Source organism: Bicyclus anynana, chromosome 6 (genome assembly GCF_947172395.1).
Source record: "Bicyclus anynana chromosome 6, ilBicAnyn1.1, whole genome shotgun sequence".
In the NCBI taxonomy this organism is placed as follows: Eukaryota; Metazoa; Arthropoda; class Insecta; order Lepidoptera; family Nymphalidae; genus Bicyclus; species Bicyclus anynana.
The window spans coordinates 15953819-15977168 of NC_069088.1; the positions used below are offsets into that span (position 1 = coordinate 15953819).

At 37.5% G+C, this 23350-nt stretch overlaps 1 protein-coding gene across 2 annotated transcripts in view; it reads right to left on the reverse strand.

Moving 5' to 3' along the window:
• LOC112047417 (histone lysine acetyltransferase CREBBP) overlaps positions 1-23350 on the reverse strand; it is a 42000-nt gene that overhangs the window by 7751 nt on the left and 10899 nt on the right. Inside the window, exons 8-19 of one of the 2 annotated variants that reach the window (XM_052881933.1) lie at positions 22451-22600; positions 18141-18469; positions 15836-15954; positions 13443-13923; positions 12764-13126; positions 11477-12043; positions 10773-10930; positions 5922-6032; positions 2415-2733; positions 1607-1750; positions 911-1384; positions 356-589 (exon numbers count right to left, since the gene is read on the reverse strand). In XM_052881933.1, coding sequence (XP_052737893.1) covers positions 356-589; positions 911-1384; positions 1607-1750; positions 2415-2733; positions 5922-6032; positions 10773-10930; positions 11477-12043; positions 12764-13126; positions 13443-13923; positions 15836-15954; positions 18141-18469; positions 22451-22600 — 3449 coding nt within the window. Of the gene's footprint in view, positions 1-355; positions 590-910; positions 1385-1606; positions 1751-2414; positions 2746-5921; positions 6033-10772; positions 10931-11476; positions 12044-12763; positions 13127-13442; positions 13924-15835; positions 15955-18140; positions 18470-22450; positions 22601-23350 lie in introns of both variants that reach the window. The other variant, XM_052881932.1, reaches the window with a different exon arrangement.

Sequence of the window (23350 nt, forward strand, 5' to 3'; positions counted from 1 at the left end):
CTAGGTATAAGTAGAATAAACATGTGCTTCTACAAAGTAAGCTCACTTCCATCTTAGGCTGCATCACATGCACAAGAATGGCAAGAGACAAAGTTGCTAATTAATTATAAATTATAAATTATGTATAAGATTTAAATGTAACCAATCAGCAGTAAAATAAAGGCTTAGTTTATTTTAGAAGCAGCTGACTTGAGGAGTAAGCTGATGAATGTGTAACAAAAAGTGTAATGGGGGTAGGTGAATATACATTTGGAAGGAGATCTAAATCAGTTTTACTTCTATTTTTGGTCTAAAACACACAATTTTTTATAACAATAGCTATGTCTGGTGAAGACAACGGCCAGTGAGTACTCACAGCGAGGCTGGCGGCCGACTGCGCGGAGTGTAGCCTGATGACGAAGAACACCTCCTTGTGCTTCTCCATGGTGGCGAATATCTTCGCGCTGAGATCGCTGCCCTGCTGCTGGTCGCTCTGCTTCTTGCTGTTCTTCCTCTGGGCGGCCTTCGACTTATTCGACTTCTTCGCCTTCTTCTGGCCTTTCTTCTTGCCGTCGGGGCCTTGCTCGTTCTCCTCGGAAGACTGGAATATCTAAAAACATGTTAGAAATATTCTCTCACGTGACCCTCTGCGCTTGAATTTATGGGCTGTGAGACAGAACAAGAAGCGATAGAATGGTGATAATGTATGAAGTATTAAATGAGGTTGTAATGTTTTGAATTAATGTAAAAGCTAACCTCTCTTTTTTGTCGGAAAACATAATGAGCACAAAATGTGCACTGACTTTAAGGCAGGACTACTTTAAATTGCATCTTTTTGATCAAATACCTACAATGTAAAATATGACAAGGACATTATCACTTCAACAAACGGACACGTCAATACAACATGCAAGAGCAGATGAATACTGACCACTGCCTCGGCGGCCTCGGCTTGTTTCCTCTTCTCCTCTTCCTCTTGGTCCAGCTCCTTGATGGATTCCTCCAGCACATTGGGCCAAAAGTCTCCTTCGAAGTATGGGAGCTCCGCCGCAGACAATATATTATCCTCTATAGCTTGCTTAAGAATGTCTTTGTAATCTAATATTATCCTCTCTATTATACCTTTATCTAACATTTTCTTATACCACTCCTGCAGCCTCTTAGGCTTAGGAATCTTCTGTTCGGGCGGATGGCAGTGGAATATGTAGTCGTCGCCCTCGGAGGGCGGGCAGGCCCAGATGTGGGCCATGGTGTAGCCCAGTTGCTTAGCGTAATCCAAATATCCTAATAAAATCTCGTGATACACGGCCGTCCTGAACTGCCTCGGTTGGAAGAAATGTACAGAATCTAAATATGCTATATATACACGCCTCGTGTTTGGCGAAGGACTTTCGCTACCATACTCCTGAAACAACATTCACAAACGTTATAAAAAATATTTTTAATTCTTATTATGCTAATCTGTATGCTTTTTATTTGTACTTTAGTAACTATTCTTTAGCAAATTCAGCTTTTTACAATTTAACCACAAACGCGACCAAAACAATTTCGATAAAGAACTTATGATCATAAGAACTGTTAAGCAATTAAGGCAAAATACGAAGGATAGTAAGGATGGATTACATACTTGCACATGCATCCCAAAGAAACAAATGTCGGTCCCATCGACCTCCTCAAATGCAAATAACGCCTTAGCCCGATACGGGAATTCGGAACACAACTCTCCGGACTCCACAAACCTAGACCTCATGCCAGGTTTCACTTCCACCATCTGAAACAATACATTTTTTTTCTTAATTCATTCATAGTAGAATTCCGGACCGTAATAGTCGGTAAAATCCGACCAAGTTCGTGTCAGGCCACGCGCAGTGTAGGGTTCCGTAGATTATGTTAGCACTTTAATCCCTTATGTAATGCACAAAAATACAATTATACCTCATACTATGGGATAGACGATAAAAATGCATCCCCACTTTACATATAGGGAATGAACCCCAAAAATGTATGTTTAAAAATTTTCTTTTTACCACTTTATTGACATAATTAATATACATACGCATACCAAATTTCAGCTTTCTAGTTTAATTGACTTTGAGTTATCTTACTGACAAATTTATATTTTTAAGTAACAACAGATTTAGTATGCAATTCTCGATTTCCAATTACTTTTTTCAAGATATATAATTAACATTCCTAGTTTTTCGGGCATATTTATAAACATTGATTAAGATTTAAACCTCAATTTTCTATAAGGTAATAGTGGACCTAATCTCTGCTATTTAAAGTTCACTTTACTTTAAAGAAAGTTGAAGTTTATATCTTAAATCAATGTTTTTAGATATAAACGTTAAAGTTACACTTAAACCTGGTATACAATGGCTACTTTTAGCCCCTTGTACAACAATCTACTATCAAAATATAAATTAATTAATTACCTTATCAGACGATGCAACGACCCTTATGTGCACCTCACCGGCGCCAGCCTCTTTTTTCTTAAGGAAATTATTGACTCTCGTCTCAATATAAATGCCGAGCTTCGACGTTGGCAGTTTCTTAGCGCTGAATTTGTTCTCTTTCCGCTTGGCGCCCTTCTTCTTCAGACAGTTATCACAGCAAAAGCCCAGGGGCCATATTTGGTCGTGGTGCAGCACGCAGATCTGGTGCTGCTTCCGTCCGCAGTCCATGCACACCACAAACGGCTCCTGCTCCAGGTGGTCGTTCTTCATCTCCTTGAACTGGTCCTTCTTTATCGCTCTAAAAACGTCACTGTTACCATTAGAACAAAACCATTTTTTATTTGTCCACACACATTACAGTCTCAGACCGATTACCTTCTATAAAACCTGCCTCACTAGAGGTTACCCCTCTGTCAAAACCATTTGATCATGATCAAACATATTCATACAAACTGCGTCTATAGAATTGATGTTTCATTATGTTACACGTGTTTGTATTTTAAAATTTATAGTTGTGTGTAGTTTAAGGACACAGGATATATTTATTGGTGTTAAATATTTTCAATGTGTGAGTTTATATCGTCCTCTTCAAAAAGACAGACAAATTTTGTTAGTGAATTTGAGTGCAATACAAGTCCTATAGAAGGTAATTGGTCTGAGCACACAGTATAGTAGGTAACTAACGTATCTATACTACAGTTCGTTTCATGTAGGATGGTGCGGGTGACAGTTCGTTTCACTCCTGAAAGTTTGCCGCGATTCACGATAATAGTACGTATTATGAACGTCATACAGGAGACTGTTACCGTACCCATGCTACCTGAAAAACACTTTAATAAAGTTCCTACACTAATGTATAATCAAAAGATGGCCCAGCCAACAACCACCTCATCATGAAGCTACAGCGAGCTGAAGATTTGAAAATCAGCGCGTGTTGACAACTATTAACTATTTGGTTCGTATTTTATTGTTTGGTGGTATTGATTCCATGACTAAAATTTTGTACTATATAAAAGTAGTATTTATACAAAGTCTGTCTGGCTTTACCAGTGGCGTGTACAGGATTTTTAACTAGGGTATGCGCTATAGGTACAAAATGGAAAATTCCTACCACAATACAGGTTCGTAACGAGTTCTCAGGGTAGACAGTGCATTTTTGCATCTATGGTGTGCACGCCACTGAGCACTGCGACTTTCGGAAATCCTTAATCATTGTACTGAGAGATCTCGTATTCAGTAGTCAGTTCGGGTCAATTTGTAATTTTATATTTTCTAAATATAACATTGGCTCAAATATGACACAATTAAATACTGTGTAGAAAAGAATTAAAGGTACAGTTTAAAGAAACCGAAGTTGTTTGCAAGTTAGTCTACTACCACCTTAATCTCCAGTGTCACTTACTAAAAGTTGACATTAACTACTAACTATTAAAAAAACAAATTAATTTGTGGGGAATATTGCCAGACATCCATGTCATAAAAATAATATGCGTTACTAATGTTGAGATGACATGAGCTTTGATAATAAAAGTAATCGTCAACCTAGCATAGCATGTGTTAAGGTGTCGTACTGGAACGCTAAATAACTTGCAATAAATATCTGCAAGGCAAAAGTCTGAGTCTACTGAAACTCACATATAGAATTTATACAAATGGTTAAATTATAGACAACAGACATATTTACTTAGTTATTTATATTTCAATGCATGCCACGTGTTATATCAATGCAGTAATTTGCAATATATTTTGTCATTTCCTTGACTTTTAACACTTTATATCATTTCGAGATATAATCGAGTTATAAACATTTCAGTGATAAACTATACTAGCCCGTAACACAAGGCAGAAAGTTATAAACCTTGCACATTATCTTATCAGCTCATTATTGAGGAAAAATGGATTAAGCTGAATCAAGCCAACACGAGTGATATCTTTGCACTGTACTGTTACAGAGTAATTGCATCATTAAATTCGTAAACTTACATTGTTTCAATGTAAATTTAACGCTATATGTTCAGATTTACGGGCGGTAATTACTTTTAAATACTTGAGAATACCCAATTATTAAATGAATTTTTAAAAAATCCTGAGATTGACTATAAACCCCAAGAATTTATTTATTGTTTAATTCCAACCAAGAATCTATTTATTCTTTAATTCCAATGTGTTTCAGTCACATATACAAAAAATATCATAATTATGACTCATTTATACTACGATGATCCAAAATTTCAAAAAGGCCTGGTTTTAGTACTAATAGGTAATAAAATATTGTACTACTTTTCATTATTCAAATCTACGAATTTACTTTTATTTCAGTAAAATTAATGTAGTTTTGACATTTGCTCACAATAGATAGAAGGGCGCCATCTTGTAATATCTTAAAAATAATTCTAATATTATCTATAGCAAATTATTTAGTTCAATATTATACACTTTCAATAGCGTAGGAATCAAAAATATCACTCGATCTTTCGTTGCCGTGAGAGCAGAGAAAGCGATATTTTCGATTTCCCCGCTATTGGTCGACAATGTATTTTTGTCCGGTCTTGCCTAGATATCTCGTAGCGCATTTTAGATCTACTTCAGCGCTATTCCGTAACAATGTCTTTATGACTTACTAGGAGGAGTTTCAATATCATCTACATTCTCTGTCTAACACAATACTTTAGAAAGTAAAAGATAAGGGGTGAATTCGAAACTCGCACTTGCGAGTTATAAAAACATCGTTACAGAATAGCACTATTGGTCTGAATTAGATTAGAATAATAAATAAAATCATAAAATACTATATACACCGTGCTAGTTTCACCGTCTGTAAGTCACCCCGACATTTATCAGTCCAATACAAGAAACCCCTTAAGAATATTAAAAAGTAACTTAAGCTAATTCACACACTAGCAAAAAAAAGTTTTAATTTATGAAAAAATTTAATCATCCTGTTAAATTATACTTCGTAAGTATGAAGTCATTAAATTTTGACTGAGTTTGGGCTGAATGACCTCAAAGGGACTGAGCGCGGCGAATAGGTGTTTGAAAATACAGGATGTTTTAAAATAATCGATTTGTAAAAGTTACAATCGTAACTTCATGAATTATACTTTATTTTTTTTTATATAATAACACTAATGGATAATGTACATTGGGTACACTGAGTGGGATTTCGGTTTAAGACGAAGGAAACTACACGGTGTATATATATATACAGGGTGCTCGGAAGTATTTTCCGTAACTCTGGGATTATATTCTTTGTTGAAAATTAATTTAAAATGTTCAAGGAACAGGTATTCCAAATTAATATTTTCGGGGTAAATACTATATTTCTTTTGTAAATAGATCTTAAAATGTGTCCTTTATATGCATCCTTATAATTGTGACGTAGCCAAGTCCTACAGGTGGACTCGTCAACACCTTGAAGTTATGGGAAATACTCCCGAGCACCCTGTATGGTATATGTATAGTAATAATACAGTGGTGTATACTCACGTCTGCGGCTGCAGCGGATCGTCGCCGAGCGTCACGGTGTCGCCCTGGATGTCGTTGAAGCATTTCTGGCAGAAGGTGTATCTATCGGACACAACCCCATACGCTTTTAGACTATTGCACAACGCAACAACCGGCGGGCGAGGATGAGTGAAGCGTGCGCGGGCAAGGGCGTGCATGGAGCATGGAGGCCAAAACAAATTAGTAAGCCACGACGAAAGAATATAGAGGATTAGTGTTGAGACAGTGAGCACTGCAGGGTTATTATGTAACTCGGTGTACCATTCAAACAATTAGATACGACATCGTTTTTCATCGTATTTTCGGTTTTGAAATCATCTAACGAAATAACATAAATATCTTCATTTTACGTAAAGTGGCAGCAATATAGAAGTGGTCGTAGCAAATAGTAAGATTATTACGTAAATAAAAACCGTTATTTACGTAATTTCGTTGAAATTATCATGTTAGATGATCGTAAGATGAAAATATCACTGCTATTTGATGTAAAATGACGTACCCAAGATCATTTCGTTGAAATAACTTTGTTAGTTTGTTGAAATATTTTCGTAATTATGATAATTAGCAAAATACGATGAAAATCGATGTAGTGACTTATTATTTTAATGGTACACCGAGTTACATAATAACCCTGCTGGGGCCGAGACGAAATCACGCTCTAAGCATTCAACTGGACAACAGTCATCGCACCAAAGGCGTTCACGATTGCGTTTTGCGTCCCACAAATCGGGAACGATTTCTAGGACGCAAGCCGCATGACGCTTTGTGACATTTGTTGAAGTCGTAAAACTCTTATTGCATAGCCAATCTCCAATGTAGACCGAATTTACAATTATAACCCGCCTTCTAAAAGGAGGAGGTTCTCAAGTTGATCGGTATGTTTTTTTATATGTCGTAAATTCTGTATTCCGATTAGAAACTCAGGCTATAAAAATGTGAATTAATTACAATTTGTTTTTAAGTCTTTTTTAAATTGATATAAGCTGTGTAAATAACATTCGATTCATTCAGAAATTCACAAGTTAGTTTTTGTGAGTGTGTTAATTTCCTACCAAAGATACAGTTTCCTTTACTACAGTCTCCTGCCAATAAATCTTGTTTATCATATTTTATTCGCGATGACATCACACATTATCTAATGCTTAGAGATAATTGATTTTGTCCAGGCCCAAAGTTTAGCGATCATATACAGCCCGGAAACCAGCATACATTACGCACACAAAACTCAACGCACAAGCGTTGTGTATGTCCGCTTCTAAACTGTATGATCGCTAAACTGTGATAAATTAGGGTATGAGCCGATATACATGGAAGAGACCGCTGCGATGGAGGAACCCGTCTATACTACTTCTTCATAGTAAACTTTTAATTTTAGAATTCAATATTCTAGTTTCACTTTCGAGTTAAATTTACAAAGATTCACTATGATTGACATAATTTGTCATGGATGATAACACGAAAAATCACATTAAAATTTAAAAAAAAAAAAGCAAAACGACAGTCGGCTCTTAAACTATCTGCTAATCAGGCAAAATATACACTTTAATAACTAGAAATGACTGGAAAACACATAGAGCGACTTTAAAAATTCGCTTGACAATCGCATGATGAAAATAATTAAATAGTCAAAAAAATAAAAAGTAATTTCCTTTGTAAGTACTTGCATTATGACAAACATGTAATGTAAGCAAATCACAGACGCGTTTTACCTATGTTCACCTAATTCGATCCAAAGTTTTGCGAATAGTCTAGAATGTTCCTCCATCGTCGCGGTACTGTAGCGGCTTCAAGGTCTTTATAATATTTTACACAGGTTTTCTATACATTAGAAATGATTCACACCTGAAAGTTGAAACACAAAGTAAAATACGTGGGTGTAGCTAGGACCACATCTCACTGTAGTTACGAGTCTCACTGTAGTACATTTTAGACAAATATTTGGTTAGAAAAAAATTAGAAAATTATTGTATAATTCTACTAATATTTAATTGGTGTTTTGGATAAACGATTTTCATAAAATTATTTATCCTAAGTATAATAAAACATTTTTAAAACAAAGCCAAATTAAACCAGAGACTTTTCCGATTTAAACCCAATATAAAAGTGTGCACGAATGTAAGCCTTAAAGCAACGTAAATTAGATCTATTTTACTTTGATACCCAAATTTTGATACTCGAATCTGCTTTGTAGCCTTGCAATTCATAAACTATAGGCACTTCCTATAGTCCTAGCTACACCAAAAAAGCACTTTAATGTAATGATGGTTATAAAAATAATTATAAAATCTAGCAAGACAAGCAGAGTTATTCGCTAACTCGCTTTTAACTAAAATATACCCATATATTTTTTATTAGTGACGTTTATAAAAATCTCATAATAACATCTACAGAAAGTTGTTAAACGTCTTATTTCAGTAGCTTTCATTTTATGAAGCAACTGAATTAGCGAATAGCTACAAAAAATAGATAATTAAAATCCAAAAGGGCATATTAATAGGGGCACTAATAATATAACCTCTAGCTTTCTATAACAGCCCTAAAACCTTAGACAAAGTGCATGTTTGTGTCGGTTTACACCAATTTTATAACATTTTATATCAATCGCTAGTAATTTATTATTCGGCATTGACCTCTTATAATAAAAGGACGCACACGCCAATTTTGCTTTGGAAGTTTTAGAATTATTAGTAAAGAAAATTATACCTTAAGGCCTATATAGTCCAATATTGAATAAAATCCCAAATTCAGAGCAAATTCAACCTTAAGGATTGGGTTTAAGGCCAAGAAGTTGCGTTCAGCACTTATTGAGTGGGGACGTTTTTTGGTCGCTGATTGTGCATCCACTTTTTAATAGGAGATTAACTAGATTGGGCTTCCATATTTTTATGAGTGTTTTTATGAGTTAGTTATTGCAAAATTAGTTGTTTTTTTTTTGGTGCTCTAAACATTTTATTTATGAGTCCACTTTATATAATTATTTCATAAAAAAAGTGACAGAAATTAACAAAAGCTGCAAAATTACAATTAGAGTTAGATACAGAAGGCAGTGATTGTTGAAATTAAAAAAAAGGACAAATAAATAAATGAGAAAATTATCTGTAAACTCTCAATAGTGTATTATACATTGTCTAAGGCTGAAGCTAGGAAAGCGAGAGAATGCTATGTTAATATCAACTACAGAATGCGAAAGTATCGAAATATAAACCCAACCAGTGTTAAATTCACATGTATTCCTCATATTTTTGCTAACAAAAATATTATATTAAACACAGTGGTTTATTTACTTTCATAAAAGAAAGTTCGATTAATTTTTATTAAAATTATGTTTCACATTTCATTTTCTAGAACCTGACAAATCTTGGGAATTTCTTTTTTTTTAGCCAATTACTAAATGAATGAATTTTCTCCTACATTTTATCAATGAAGAATACAAGTTTTTCACCCATCAAATAACTACTGTACGATTTTTGTATTACAGTGGGTATTACCAGTACTTTCACATAATATTTAGACTGGCAATTACAAATTTATGAACAATTTATTTCCTTTTATAGAGCAATATATAAGCTTGTGCTGAACATATTTTTTGAATTTACATAGTGGTATTATTTTAAAAGACCCAGTCTCAGGTCGAATATTATATGAACGCACTGTAAGATTCAAAAATTGTAATTAAAATTAACTTAAATTACATATTAAATTACACATTTTAAAATTCAAATTCAATATCCTTAACTATAATTTTGGCAAAGCAAATATACAAAAAAAAATATTGAATTTTTTGCATGAGCGTAAGAATATTTAAAATCACATTCGATTTCTTTTTGAATATTTAATACCAGTACATTGACTTTGCCTCAAATTTGTGTGTATAGTCTAAGCAAAAACCATTTTTAGGGTTTTGTAACTCAAAAGCAAATACAGAACCCTCATACAATCACTTTGTTATCCATATGTTTGTCTGTCTGTCCAAATCTTTCATATAATTTAAATACTGTAAAGGGGACATTAAAAGACATTATATATGTTCATTAAAAGACTGTTTGTATTAAATATTTAGAAGACTACAGGAACGTCAAAAAGCGATTTAATTGAGTGTAGTAGCTATATGAAGCGACTAAAGGCGCCGGTTTCGAGAAACTTTTAGGCTGATGGGGTTTATGGAGCCCGATTTTCTTGGTCACGTCTGGGACAAAAGATCGGGGACCTGGATTTCGTCGACAAAGTAGCTGTATAGAGGTCTAGTAGTTGCAGTTGTCTAGTATGTGTAAAGTGCTGGTGGTTTAATAGGGTAGTTGACTTATATCAGATTTAATGCAAACAATATTAATTTCGTATAGTACATGGAAAGGGGTCCGAAATATATGAACATGAATTAATGTAAGGTAAGGATTTCTTATAAAATTTAAAAATCATAATTTTTTTTGCGCTGTCTATTTTGTGACGTCACGGTGTTACTTGATGTCACAAGAGGAATAAACGCTAAGGCATTTTTTGGCCATTTTTTGCCAGTCTTGTTATTATATGATTTAGTGTTTACGAGTTTACGTGACATCATGACACAGATAAAGTAAAGACCATCATAGCTGATAGAGTTTTGACTCGTATTGTCCAAAATTATTTTTATTAAATATTGAAATTTTCATGTATTGATTACTCAAAAAAATATGATAATTTTATATATATTATTACATCAAGTAGTAGTCAAAAATTTAAGTTACTTTAAAAAAAAGTGTCAACTAGCGTATTGGTGGTGATTTGGTGTGGTGGTGTGTGTGGTGGTGTAGTGACTGGTGGTGTGGTGGTGGTGGTGTGTTGTCGAGTGGCAATCACCTGTTCTGGTAGCTGAAGTACTTGGCGTCCCTCGGGATGGTGCACAGCTGCTTGCCGTAGCAGCACAGCACCTGCGGGTTGAAGGTGTACTTGCGCCCGCAGCAGTAGCCCAGGCTCTGCATCACCGGGTCTATCTCCACCTCGAACACCTCCGACAGCTGCAAACAGTCACTTTACAGATATCCATCCAGTGATTGTATGTAATACTTGTATGTTGTATGTAATACTTGTATGTTGACTTGTATGTAATACTTTAGTTTATAAATAATAACGTCTTTTCATTTTTCATTTTCATCTAGCCAGGTTGTGCCGGCGAGCGTCGCTTGCGTCAATGACAATATCTTGTGAAACGAAAAATACAAAAAACCAATAGCGGCGGAACTGTCTCAGTCGCAGCTCTTTCGCCCCAACGCAATGAAAGAGACAGCCATATTGACAACTCAGCCGCTATTGGTTAAAATTTGTCTTTTGGGCGTCTCTAGATATATTGTTTCGAGAAAAATCGTCCAAACAACTATAGGCTCCGAAAATACTGGACCGATTTTAAAAGTTCTTTCACCAATAGTAAAGTATTCAGCGACATATAACATAGGCTATATTTTATCCACAAAAATGAGAACTACGCAGGTGAAACTGCGTGGAGTCTGCTTTTATTAAATGAAATTGTCAACCTAACAAATAAAAAAATTAGTACAAATACTCACCTTAGTACAATATCTATAGACGCGCGAATTCTTCCTATTGTAAAGCCACGCGTTCTCGAACATCAGCCACACGTCGTCGACATACTCCCAGGGGTCCTTGTACTGGCCGCGGTCCAACTTCGACTTTATCGTGCCCAGGTCTATGGGCTTCGCGACAATGTCGAAGTAGTCCGGGATGCCCAACGCCGTCGCGTCCACCGGCTGGCGGAACGGCAACGACTCCGGATCCAACCGGAACAGCTTCTCCAACGTTGGCAGCAACGCTTGCCGAAGCTCCTCCGGCTTGAAAACGAACATCTTCTTTGGACCACGGTCACTCGTGCCGTCGGTCGACGTGGCTATCTCCGTTGGTTCTTCCTTTATCTCCCTTTTTATTTCTGGTATCTCTTGTTTTATCTCTTGCTTGATGAAGGGGTCGGGTCTGTCGAAGCGATCCACCACATCTTTGTCTTGCGGCGTTTCGTCGCGCATGCCCTTGCCGCCGCAGTCCTCCTCCGGTTCCTCTTTGATGCGTATGTCTTCTGGTTCGCGTTTGATGTCCGGCGGACTGTCGTCAGCTGCTGCGTTCTGTAACAGGGCATTGTAATGTAAAGTAAAAAAACTCAATTTTTAAATGAACTTAATGTTGTGCAAATGCGTTGGGTAAAAGCCTACTCAGCTGTTGTTTAGTTAGTTAGTTAGTAGTTTATTTCTAAGTAACATACAGCCTGACAATGCAGTGAATATATACATAAACAGTATATTAAACGAACTCAGCGGGCGATGGAGCGAGTTATGCTTGGAGTTTCTCTGTGTGATCGAATTAGAACAGACCCACAGAGGAACCAAATTCACTGACGTAGGTCAGCGTTTCGCAAAGCTAAAGTGGCAATGGGCATGCCACATACTTAAAAGTCGATGGACGGAAAGCGCAGTTTTAGTTGAACCCCCTCTAGGTGGACCGAGAACTTCCAAACGGTTGCAGCAGCTGCATGCCGTTGTGTTTTTAATTAAGTCCATACAAGAGGCCTATGTCCAGCAATCATTAACATTGATCGAGTCTCCGGGGACGTCCTCGGCGACCCTCACGGGTCGCGGGGTAACAGAGGTCAGGGCGTTGGCCCTTTTCTGTGATTCTCAATGCCGTCTGCAACTACAGACGGGGCACTGGGTGGGACCACTTGGGGCCGTGGCGTCAAGATGATGTGGTGTCCGTCACGTCGCGATCAAGCCAGCAAGACAGAGAAAATTTTAAAGTAAATATATAAACGGCTCCCCTAAGGTACACGAAGGCCGGGGAAGGTTTACCTGCAGCGCCGCCATCTGCGCGGAGACGGGCGCGGCGGCGGAGGGCGGGCGCGAGGCGGGGCGCGCGTCGGGCGCGGGGCTGGCGTGCGCGAGCGGCGTGGCGGGCGTGGCCGCGCCGCCCGCGGGGGACGCGCCGCTCGCGTCGCCGCGGAACGCGCTCGTGTGGTTCATGAAGGGGCTGGCCGCGCTGCGCTTCATGTCGGCCGCGAGCCCGGGCGACGCCAGCGGCGGCCCGTTGCTCGCCAGCGGGTACTGCGGCGCGGGCGACGTCATGGGCTGCCCGAACGGCGACATGCCCGGGTTGCCCACGCTGCCCACGCCGCCGACGCTGCCCACGCTGCCACCGTTGGGCGTGTGCGGCATCTGTTTACGAAAAATGTTTTGTATCTTGTCACTTATTTAGTTAACGATGATGTATGTCTACATTCATCATCGCTAATACACTGATACTCCTAGAAAATTGCTCTACTGTTAGCATAGTGTTAATATATACTACTATTAAAAAGAAGTTTCCGATTTTAAAAAATCTAATAAATATATAGATATGAAATCTGTCTTTTTATGAATTTTGAGCCAAAAAATTAAATTATAAACAATAAAGCACTTACTTCCCGCGAATATAATCGCAATGTGTGTGTGCAGACAATTTTAACTACAAATTACTTATAGGTGAACTTACCTGATTAGGGCTAGGTCCCGGCGGGCCGACCAGGTTGGGTTGGTACGACATGCGGTTGCCCTGCATCGTCAGCGGCATGCCGGGCGAGGGGATGCGCATCGTGGGCAGGACGGGCTGCGTGGGCAGGTTCGGCCGACCGACGCCCACGCCCACGCCGCCCACGACTCCGACGCCAGGGACGTTGGGCCGCACGCCCATGACGCCGCCGCCACCTAACACGCCGGGTTGCTGCTGCATCTGGTTCTGTTGCTGCTGCTGTTGCTGCTGCTGCTGCAATTGCTGCTCTTTTCTCTTCTGCCGTTTCTCTTCTAACTCCTTCTGTATTTTGTATATCTTCTCTGCTAGTAAGTGGTAGTATTCGGAGCGCGTACTGGCCATTTCGTACATATCGCCCTCCACTTTCTTCGCGTACGCCACTAAGTTGTGCATACGTTTATCTTGCATCGCTGTAGGGTCCGGCGTCGGAAAGATAGCTTGCACCCTTATAGGAAAAAAAATCAATTCAAATCTTACTATTTGCGAATTGTAAAGTAAATATAAAGAATACGGATCTTGATCATTTGCTGGTTAAATAAAAGTGTGTTACTTGAAGTAAAAACATTTTTTTATCACCCTTATTGCTCAATAAAAATAAAGTTTAAAACTATAACCCAATGTAAAAAGGGGTCTAAAGAGAATGAAACAAGAAAATATTTCAAATCGAAATAGAGAAATGCATAGGCACAAAAATGGTTAAATCGGTTCAGTACTTTATGCGCTAGGTGGAACATACACGCAAATGTACATACATACATATATTGACTACCAAATTCTTTACCCTTCCTTTTTCGGATGTATGGTCAACAATCTTTGCTCGTCCCCGTTGGGGGCAAATTAAAGCTGAATTAAATGCAACAATGTCGTAAAAACAAATGAACTGATTTCATTATTATCATAATTGTTTTTTCTTTTCAGTTCATTACGCTTAAGCAGTCGGGTTTTTGTTTTAATAATAATATTTTTCTTCAGACTTTTTAGTTTCTTCAAGATGGACCTTTTATTTGAAATATACAACCCATCTAGATGGAAAGTTCTCATCAATAAAAATAAATAAGGACAATCACAAGGTAGCTACTGTATACAGTTGAGTTACCCTTAACCATACTTCATCTCCGTCACCAAACCCCTAATGACAGTCACAACACATCTAAATATAAACTTCTCATCAAAACAAATTAATCAAGCCCAAACACAAGGTAGCTACTGTAAACAATTGGGGAGTTCCCTTAACTGTCCATCAACTCCATCACCAGACCCCCAATGACAGTCACAACCCATCTAGATGTAAAATTCATTCTTGAAAATCAAGCCCAAACATAAGGTACCCACTGTAAAACATTAAGTAGTCCCCTTAACTGTCCTTTGTCCCATCAAATAATATATATAATATATAAATATTAAGGGTCATCATCAGACCCTTAATAACAGTTACAACCCATCTAGGTGGAAAGTTCTCATCAATACAAATTAATGAAGCCCAACCACAAGGTAGCTGCTGTAAATCGAGAGGAGTGAACTCTCGTCTGTGTTTCAGCTCCATCATCAGATCGACTGAAGACCTTCATTAAATTGTAGTTCTTTTAAAATACTGAATTAAAAAAATATGGAACGCACTGGCCGCCCCTAAGATTTTTGAATCTTTTTTTCGATTTCTCCAGGATCCCACCATCATCTGATTTTCGTTTTCTTGTCATGGTACGTAAGTACTCCAAATATATCCTTTTTAACAAAAAAGAATTATCAGAATCGATTCATAAGCGACGAAATTATGCGCGAACTAACATAAAAAAATATATGTATGTATATACGGTCAAATTGAGAGATCTCCTCATGTTTTTGAAGTCAGTTAATCATTTGTATTAAAACATTAATACATACGGAGTAATAGACATAGTTTAGTCATAGATTAATATTATATTATATTAGTAAAATTATTTGTAATGGTTTTTACGTTACATTCACTTGATACCCATATTGTTTGGGTAAGAAAAGAACAAACCCACCATGCACCTTTTTTTAATTTACGGGTGCCATTTTGAAAATTTATATAGCCTATCTCACTACCACAGTTCTGTCGAACTAAATGACACCTCATGTGTCAAAAACTGCTGTGGGGCGTGCAAAAAGAAATGGACATACATACACACATACGTACACACATGCATACATACACACATACGTACACACATGCATACACACACACACGGTCGGGCAAAAGCCTCAAATACATAAGAATTTTATTCTACATATTATTTTTTTCACAAAATTATTAGCTGTCTTATTTATTTGAAGAATTTCTCTTTTTCAAAAAAAAAAATTGATAATATAATATGTGAAATGTGCAGTCTACTTACAGTTTATGAACAAGGTGGTTTCTGAGATCGGGTGTTATAGACTGGTGCCACTCTTTCGTTCCGGAGACAGGGTTGGCGGTGACGTTCCCCGCTGGCAGCTGGAGCGTGCTCGCACCCATCTGTGTACAATACGGGTCACTTTAGTTTTGACAACCCTGAATAAACTTGTTACATATACAGCAAAAGCCTTATGGAGAGGGGAAAATTCTTATGGAGCTTAGTCCCGCCACGCTACTCCTATGCGGGTTGGCGAGCTTAGGATGATAATATTAAATTAATTAATGTAAGTAAATTGTAATTGATAAACGAAATCTGGCGGTTGATGAGTACTGTTTACCAACAAAGAAATTAACAATTAAGGTAGTAAACGCATGTCATTTTATAACTTATTTATATTTAACTATATAAGGCTTGTTTATAAAATGTTATAGAAAATATATTAACCATATATCTAATTGTTCTAAGCTTATTAATCAAATTTATTTTCATTGATTTAAGAACAAGTTTATACTTTTTACAATTATAAATATTATAATAGTACTAGCGGACCCGGTCAAGCTTCGTTATGACATAAGTGAACTTATTCTCTATCCCTACTCTACCCTTCTATACCTCTACCCCTACCCTACCCTACCCTAGCCCTGCCCTACCCTACCCCTACCGCTTGACTCTTAAACGTTTGTATGGGAAAAAGAAAAGGGTTGTTTTTATGGTTTTCCCGGCAATTATACTAATTTTTCTTACCTTTAAAACCTTCCCTATACCTCCACGAACATATCAAGACCAAGATAAGATAAATCCGTTCAGCCGTTCTCGAGTTTTAGCGAGACTAACGAACAGCAATTCATTTATATATATACTAGCGGACGCCCGCGACTTCGTCCGCGTAAATTTCGATGTCAACTTTACTACTACCTCAACCCTACCCTACCCAACCCCTACATCTACCCTACCCCTACCCTACCCTACCCCTACCCTACCTAAAAACCTACCTCTACCTTACCTACACCCTACCCCCATCTTAACCCTACCCCCATCCTACCCCTACCCTCCCCGTACCCTATCCCTTTCCTACCCCTATCCCACCCGTACCCCTATACCTTTCCTGCCCCTATCCCACCCGTACCACTATCTGACGCCTATCCTACCCCTACCCTACCACTTCCCTATCCTACCCGTACCTCTACCCTACCACTACCCTACCTCTACCCCTACCCTACCACTACCCTAAACCCGGCCCTAAACCTACCCTACCCCTACACTACCCCTACGCTTCCCTACCCGTACCCTACCCTACTCTGTAACTTCTCTATCTTACTCCTACCCTTAGCAAAATCGGTCCAGTCCTTCGAGAGTGGTGGTATGACCAAGAGAAATAGAGACTTCTATGCTAATAATATAAAGAGGTAAAGTTCGTGTGGTTGTAGAAGGTAATCTCTGGATCTACTGGACCGATTTGGAAAATTATTTTACCAATAGAAAGCTACGTTATTTGCGAGTGTCATAGGCTATGTTTGATTCCCATATTCACACAGGAACGGGAACTACGTAATTGAAAGCGCGGGGCGTCATGTAGCGGAATTTCTGCGTCTTTTAGAAATTTTGTATTATCTCCGAAACTATTTAACTAATTAACATACTACAAAGGGCAAATCTTATCTCCATAATATCCTTGTGATTATTAAATAATTTATTCTGATAAGGATTTAAGTTAAGTAGCATAAATAATGACGCAAACCTAAGTATATAAAATTTATAATTTTTAAAACACAAAAGGTACTATATCTGCTAATATATAGAAGATAGATATATAGTGTCCGAACTTTATTGTAGAACTTTTAAAGATACATAAAGCCATTATACATTAATTTCAATTTTACACTATGGTTAAGGCAGCGCATGCGAATAAGTCTGCTTAAGAGGATTTTCGGTCGAACCTGTATGACAAAAACTGTGTTAACTCGGCGAATATATATCATACTAATATAAAATATAGCCTATAGCACTCACCGATAATGTAGCATTCTACTGGTGAAAGAATTTTTGAAATCGGACCAGTAGTTCCGAAGATTACCCCATTTAAAAAATGTGACAAACTTACAAACTTTACCTCTTTATAATATTAGTATAGATATAGATAGATAGATTAGGTGTGAAATGACTAGAGATTTATACCATCATTTTCAATTTGTTTGTCGCTAAACAGTACTCATCAAGAAAGGCTGTATAGCTCAATTGCCAATTCAACCTATATATTTTGTATTCAAAAATTTCAAGCACAATAAAGAATTTGTATATATCTCACCAGTTGCTGCTGTTGCGATTGTTGCTGCAAATCCGGCTGCTGCTGGTGTGTGAACAGCTGCTGCATGGACTGCTGCTGCGGCAACACGTCGCCCAGCCCGGACGGCCGCGGCGTAGGCAGCCGACTGAAGGGCGCCCTCGCAAATCCGCCCACCATCCCCGCCACGGACGTGGGACACGCGATGCCCAGTGCCTCGTACGCGCGCTTCATGTCCGCGCCGCCGCCCACAGTGCTCACGCTCCCCACACCGCCCACGCTGCCCACACCGCCCACGGCGCCCACGCCGCCGACGGAGTTGCCCGTGGGCGCGCCCGTTGATGTGACGCCGCCTACAATAATTTGTTTGTTTATAACCTAACTGCTAACTAAATATCTACTACTAACCTATTACAGTGCGATGCAAACTTTAAGACGTGTGGTGCGTGCTCAATGCATAATTTTAGGCATCAGCGGCAACCTTTTAGTGTACTATATGATGACTAATATTCAATTCATTTCGAGACGTTATAGTTTGTATTGGACTGTACTTGATTAAATTAAGCCTAAGCAAGTTTAAATTAAAAAAAAATATATAATCTACTACAGCTAGGTTATTATGGTGAAATAATTTTGAATATGGAATCACAACAGTAAGTCATACGCTACTTTTATCCTAAAATTAAATTCCGCGGCTCTTGCGTTAAAATCCATGGATTTGTGAAAAAAAAAATTATTTCACGCGGAAGAAATTGCGGTGGTCGTGATATTTTTTATTGAAAATAAATTAAAAACAAAATTCACTTTATATTTCAAATAAAAGAACAGAAAGTAGATTGTGTCGACCCCATATTGTATACCATAGATAGATAGTGTGTGCCACTCGACAAAACTTGTCGACTGCATCTTTATATATAAAATGCGAAAGGTTCATCACGAAATCTCGAAAACCGCTTGATGTACAAATATGTAATTTGGCAGGGAGGTAGTCTGTAGTCAGTAGGTATCCGCTAAGAACGGATTTTGCGATAAGGGTCGGATGAAAGAGGTCTAAGGGCGGACGAAGTCGCGGACGTCCGCTAGTAAACAATAAATATACTAGAACAATACACACATTAGGTACTATCCAAAGTACAGCGTGTTATGCGTTTAACTTTATATAATATTAATTTACAATAATATAAATAATCATTTTATAACGTATAACATACACCTAGACACTGGAAAACACACATGTTCATCACACGAATATTTTTCCCAGTTGTGGAAATCGAACCTACGGCCATAGATACAGAAGGCATGGTCACTAACCACTGTGCCACGCGGTCGTCATTTATTACAAAATGTCGTCCAGTAGCCGCCATTTTGATTTCCGATTTTCTGATTGTCATGTCTTGACACTCAGCGCTTAGGTCATCCGCTCATGATATGATAAACGTAAAATCTACAACGCGCTTAGGGATCTCAAAATACGATGGGACTGACATGTTATTTATAATAAAAGTCCCTTAAAACTTATAGATTAAAAAAAAAAAAAAAAGGGATCTCAAAGTGAAAAAAAAAAAATCATAGCCATATTTCGATATTTTTTTCCATTTTCAAATATCAAAGCGCGCTGGAGACATATGGTAAACTTTATCGTGATTGGACACAACACAATTCAATATGGCGGAAACCAGACCACGTTGCAAACTGTTATAGATTTGACCATGTGGCTGGCGTAAGACGAATCGATCGACATACGAGTCAATATAAACTCGGGCCTCATGCCGACAAACGATTGACTTAATAAAAACTAAGGCCTCATGCCGACGAACGATTGACTTAATAAAAACTAGGGCCTCATGCTGCAAACAAGATTGCAGTAAGGGTTATGTCTTTAACATAACCCTTCTTTTTTGCCGCGCAGTCGGATAAAAAGTTAACCGATTTACATACCTGTTCCCATAGTAAACGATACACAGTAGTAAATTGATATCAATTGGGATGAGAAATTCTTTTCTGAATCGCCAAACTAATACTGAAAGTGCACCGTTGCCACGTTGGCCACGTTGTAAAGTTGTAATAACTTGACGTTACAAAAGAGATTAATCATAGACAAAAGCCACACAGATAATCTGTACGCCAGATAATAATTAATTAATCATATGCACTGTGCATAGTGTGGCGCTATTGTTGCAACTGTGAACTGTGACCGCAACTACCTTGATACTTGATATTATTTAATAACTATTTTGAATAAGATGATCTGACTGTAATATATGTATAGGGTGACCCGTAATTATGAAACAAACGCAAATGGGTGATACATCATATATTTATCTAAAAAAAATCCGTTATATTTTATCACGGTTTATTTTTTATTTTTCTATCTTGAATCATTTCTTTTAATGCTGTAGAAATCTGATTGTTGTTAAATATTACGGATTAAACTACCAATTTATTATGATACTACAACCAACGAAAAACCGAAGGAGGTACTTACTCAATTCGACGCGTATATATTTTTTTTATGTATGAACACGCATAACTTTTTGCAGAGTACTCTGATTTTCATAATACTTTATTATTGGATAGGGTGCCCCAAAGTTGGTCTCATATAAATTTGGAAAAAGTCTTATTTTAAATTTGGGTGAGAAAATACCTAAATATTTATGATACGCCTTGAATTATATTAAAAATATATCACCTTCTTATACTTCTTTCTCTATTTCTTGTGTATTTTCTTCCAATAAATTAATAAATTCCACTTTTCCACTAAGATTTTAAGTACATATTTGATAAAATTATATCAACAATGATTGGTTGCTCTATAATGATAATCTTTGGATTAAGACAGCATAATTGGTGTTGCCACACTGTGATTTCATTAGTTCCATTTTTATTTACTTCTACTCTTTTATGTTGCACTATACAATCAAGTTTTAAGCATAGACTGAGTAAATAATAGACACATTCATAGCATCCATCGCATTCTACCCAAAAAGAGACAAACTTATGCATGAACTGTAGAAAGAAACGAGATAAGGCGATTCGATATAGTCTCTTGCTGCGTTGCCGTTTTTTAGACTGGTACAATACAATTATCAAATTTAGACATATTTGATAATTGTATTCAATAATTTTAAAATTAAAACTTTAGATGGCCGCGTGGCGCAGGGGGTAGTGATCCTGCTTTTTGTATCCACGGTCGTGGGTTCGATTCCCACAACTGGAAAATATTTGTGTTATGAGGATGGCTGTTTTCCAGTATCTGGGTGTATTTATACATTATATAAGTATTTATATGTAATATATACACTTATCACACTAATATTATAAAGGCGAAAGTAAGTGTGTGTTCCTACTTTACGCTGCGGCTACTAAGGCGATTTGGCTGAAATTTGGAATGGAAATAGATTTCACTCTGGATTAACACATGGGCTATTTCCCGAATTATTATATTATTTTCATCCCGAAAAAATCCATAGTTCCCGCGGGATTTGTGAAAAACTGAATTCCACGTGGACGAAATCGCGGGCGTTCGCTAGTGATTGATAAAACCATCTGTCTAAGTATCCACAACACAGGCTTACTTTGTGCTAAGTAGTGAATTAGCCTGCTGGTATTTCGTTTGACTTGACCTTTTTGCGTTACATGATATATACCTACTTCATCTATAAAAAAATCAAACAGTCAGCAAGTTGTTTCAAGTTTTTTTGATGAGACGTATACCTTCTTAGACATAAAAATAGGGTAAATATAGTTGGTTAGTTATCATTTAATCTGATAGCGTCCATTCAGTTTTAGATCTTTACAATTACTTCAGTTCTCGATTGTAAGGTTTTTCATAAGACCCATGACACCATGATGAGTACAGATCATGAATGATGAAAATATTTGACACAGACATATCAATAACAGGGCAATAGTGTACCAAAGAAATTTGTCTCCGCGGATTTTGAAGGATTTTGAAGGTAAATAATACCTTCAAAATCCTGAAAAAAAAAACCTACTTCCAGCAACCGACTGTATTGTAACTTTAAATAACAGTTAATAAAAATCTGCGGACGTGACATTACATATGTATAGTCACATATCGTTTTATCTTTCATTTCGAAGGGACGAAAGAGAGAGCGATATATATAGACAAATTTAGACAATACAGAATATGTATGGTAATTGCGCACTGAAGAATGCTGTTGTTGTATAAAATCAAATCTGAGTACACCATAGTGTTGCACCACACTAAAGAATACGCGCCATGTCTATTGCCTTGTTATTTCTATGGTTTAACACAAAAGCTTGCACAGGAACATAAGCTGTAAAGTGTTGGCAGTAAGCAGGCGACTTACCTGCCAGTGGGTTGACGGACGGCAGGGCGTTGGGCGCGGGCGCGGGCGCCACGTTGACGCTCACGGCGCCCACGACGCCGCCGCCCGCCGCGCCCACGCCCACGCCGCCCACCGCGCCCACGCCCGCCGCCGAGTGGGGCACAGCGGCCGCTAACAATGGACAAACACGCTCATTCTTGTACATTCCGTTACTTACACCCAACATGAATACAAAAATTACCCAATATCAAAGTTAGCACATCACTATCGAGTTATGTCCATAGGAATATATAATAACAATAATCTGCCACACCATATACATAATAATGAAAATATTTATATTAAATGATGTTAAAAATGTACCTAATCAAGAAATGTTACGGTACAAAGTGAATGAAAACAAAAACCAAACAGGGCCCAAACTGGGCATCCATGATTATTGCGTAATAAACCTAACCTATCATTAGGTACATAGAAAGTGCGTCAAATATAATTTGAGGTTGGAACATTTTACTCAGCACTTTAAATATCATAAAAAATCAAAACAAGATGGCATATCTAAATTCAAGAGACAATATTTCTTTTGTTTTACATATTTTTTAAAATAAATTATGTATGTATAGACCAAAACGAATGAAATCAATATTAACAGCATGTGATATCATATGTGGCTCATGAAGTGTCGATGGTATTTGTTAAAATATTAAAACAACATAACCCAAATTAACAGCACAATAACACTAATAATGTTAAATGTATCACACAAAACTGTAGCACTATTATGTAACAATCTTTTAATAACATCGTGAATTTCTACATATCTCTCTCTAACGCAATATTTTAGATAGAGAGAGAAAGAAGCACACTGTTGAGTTACAAAAATACAATTACAGAAGAGCGCTACTGAAGTTAGCACAAAAG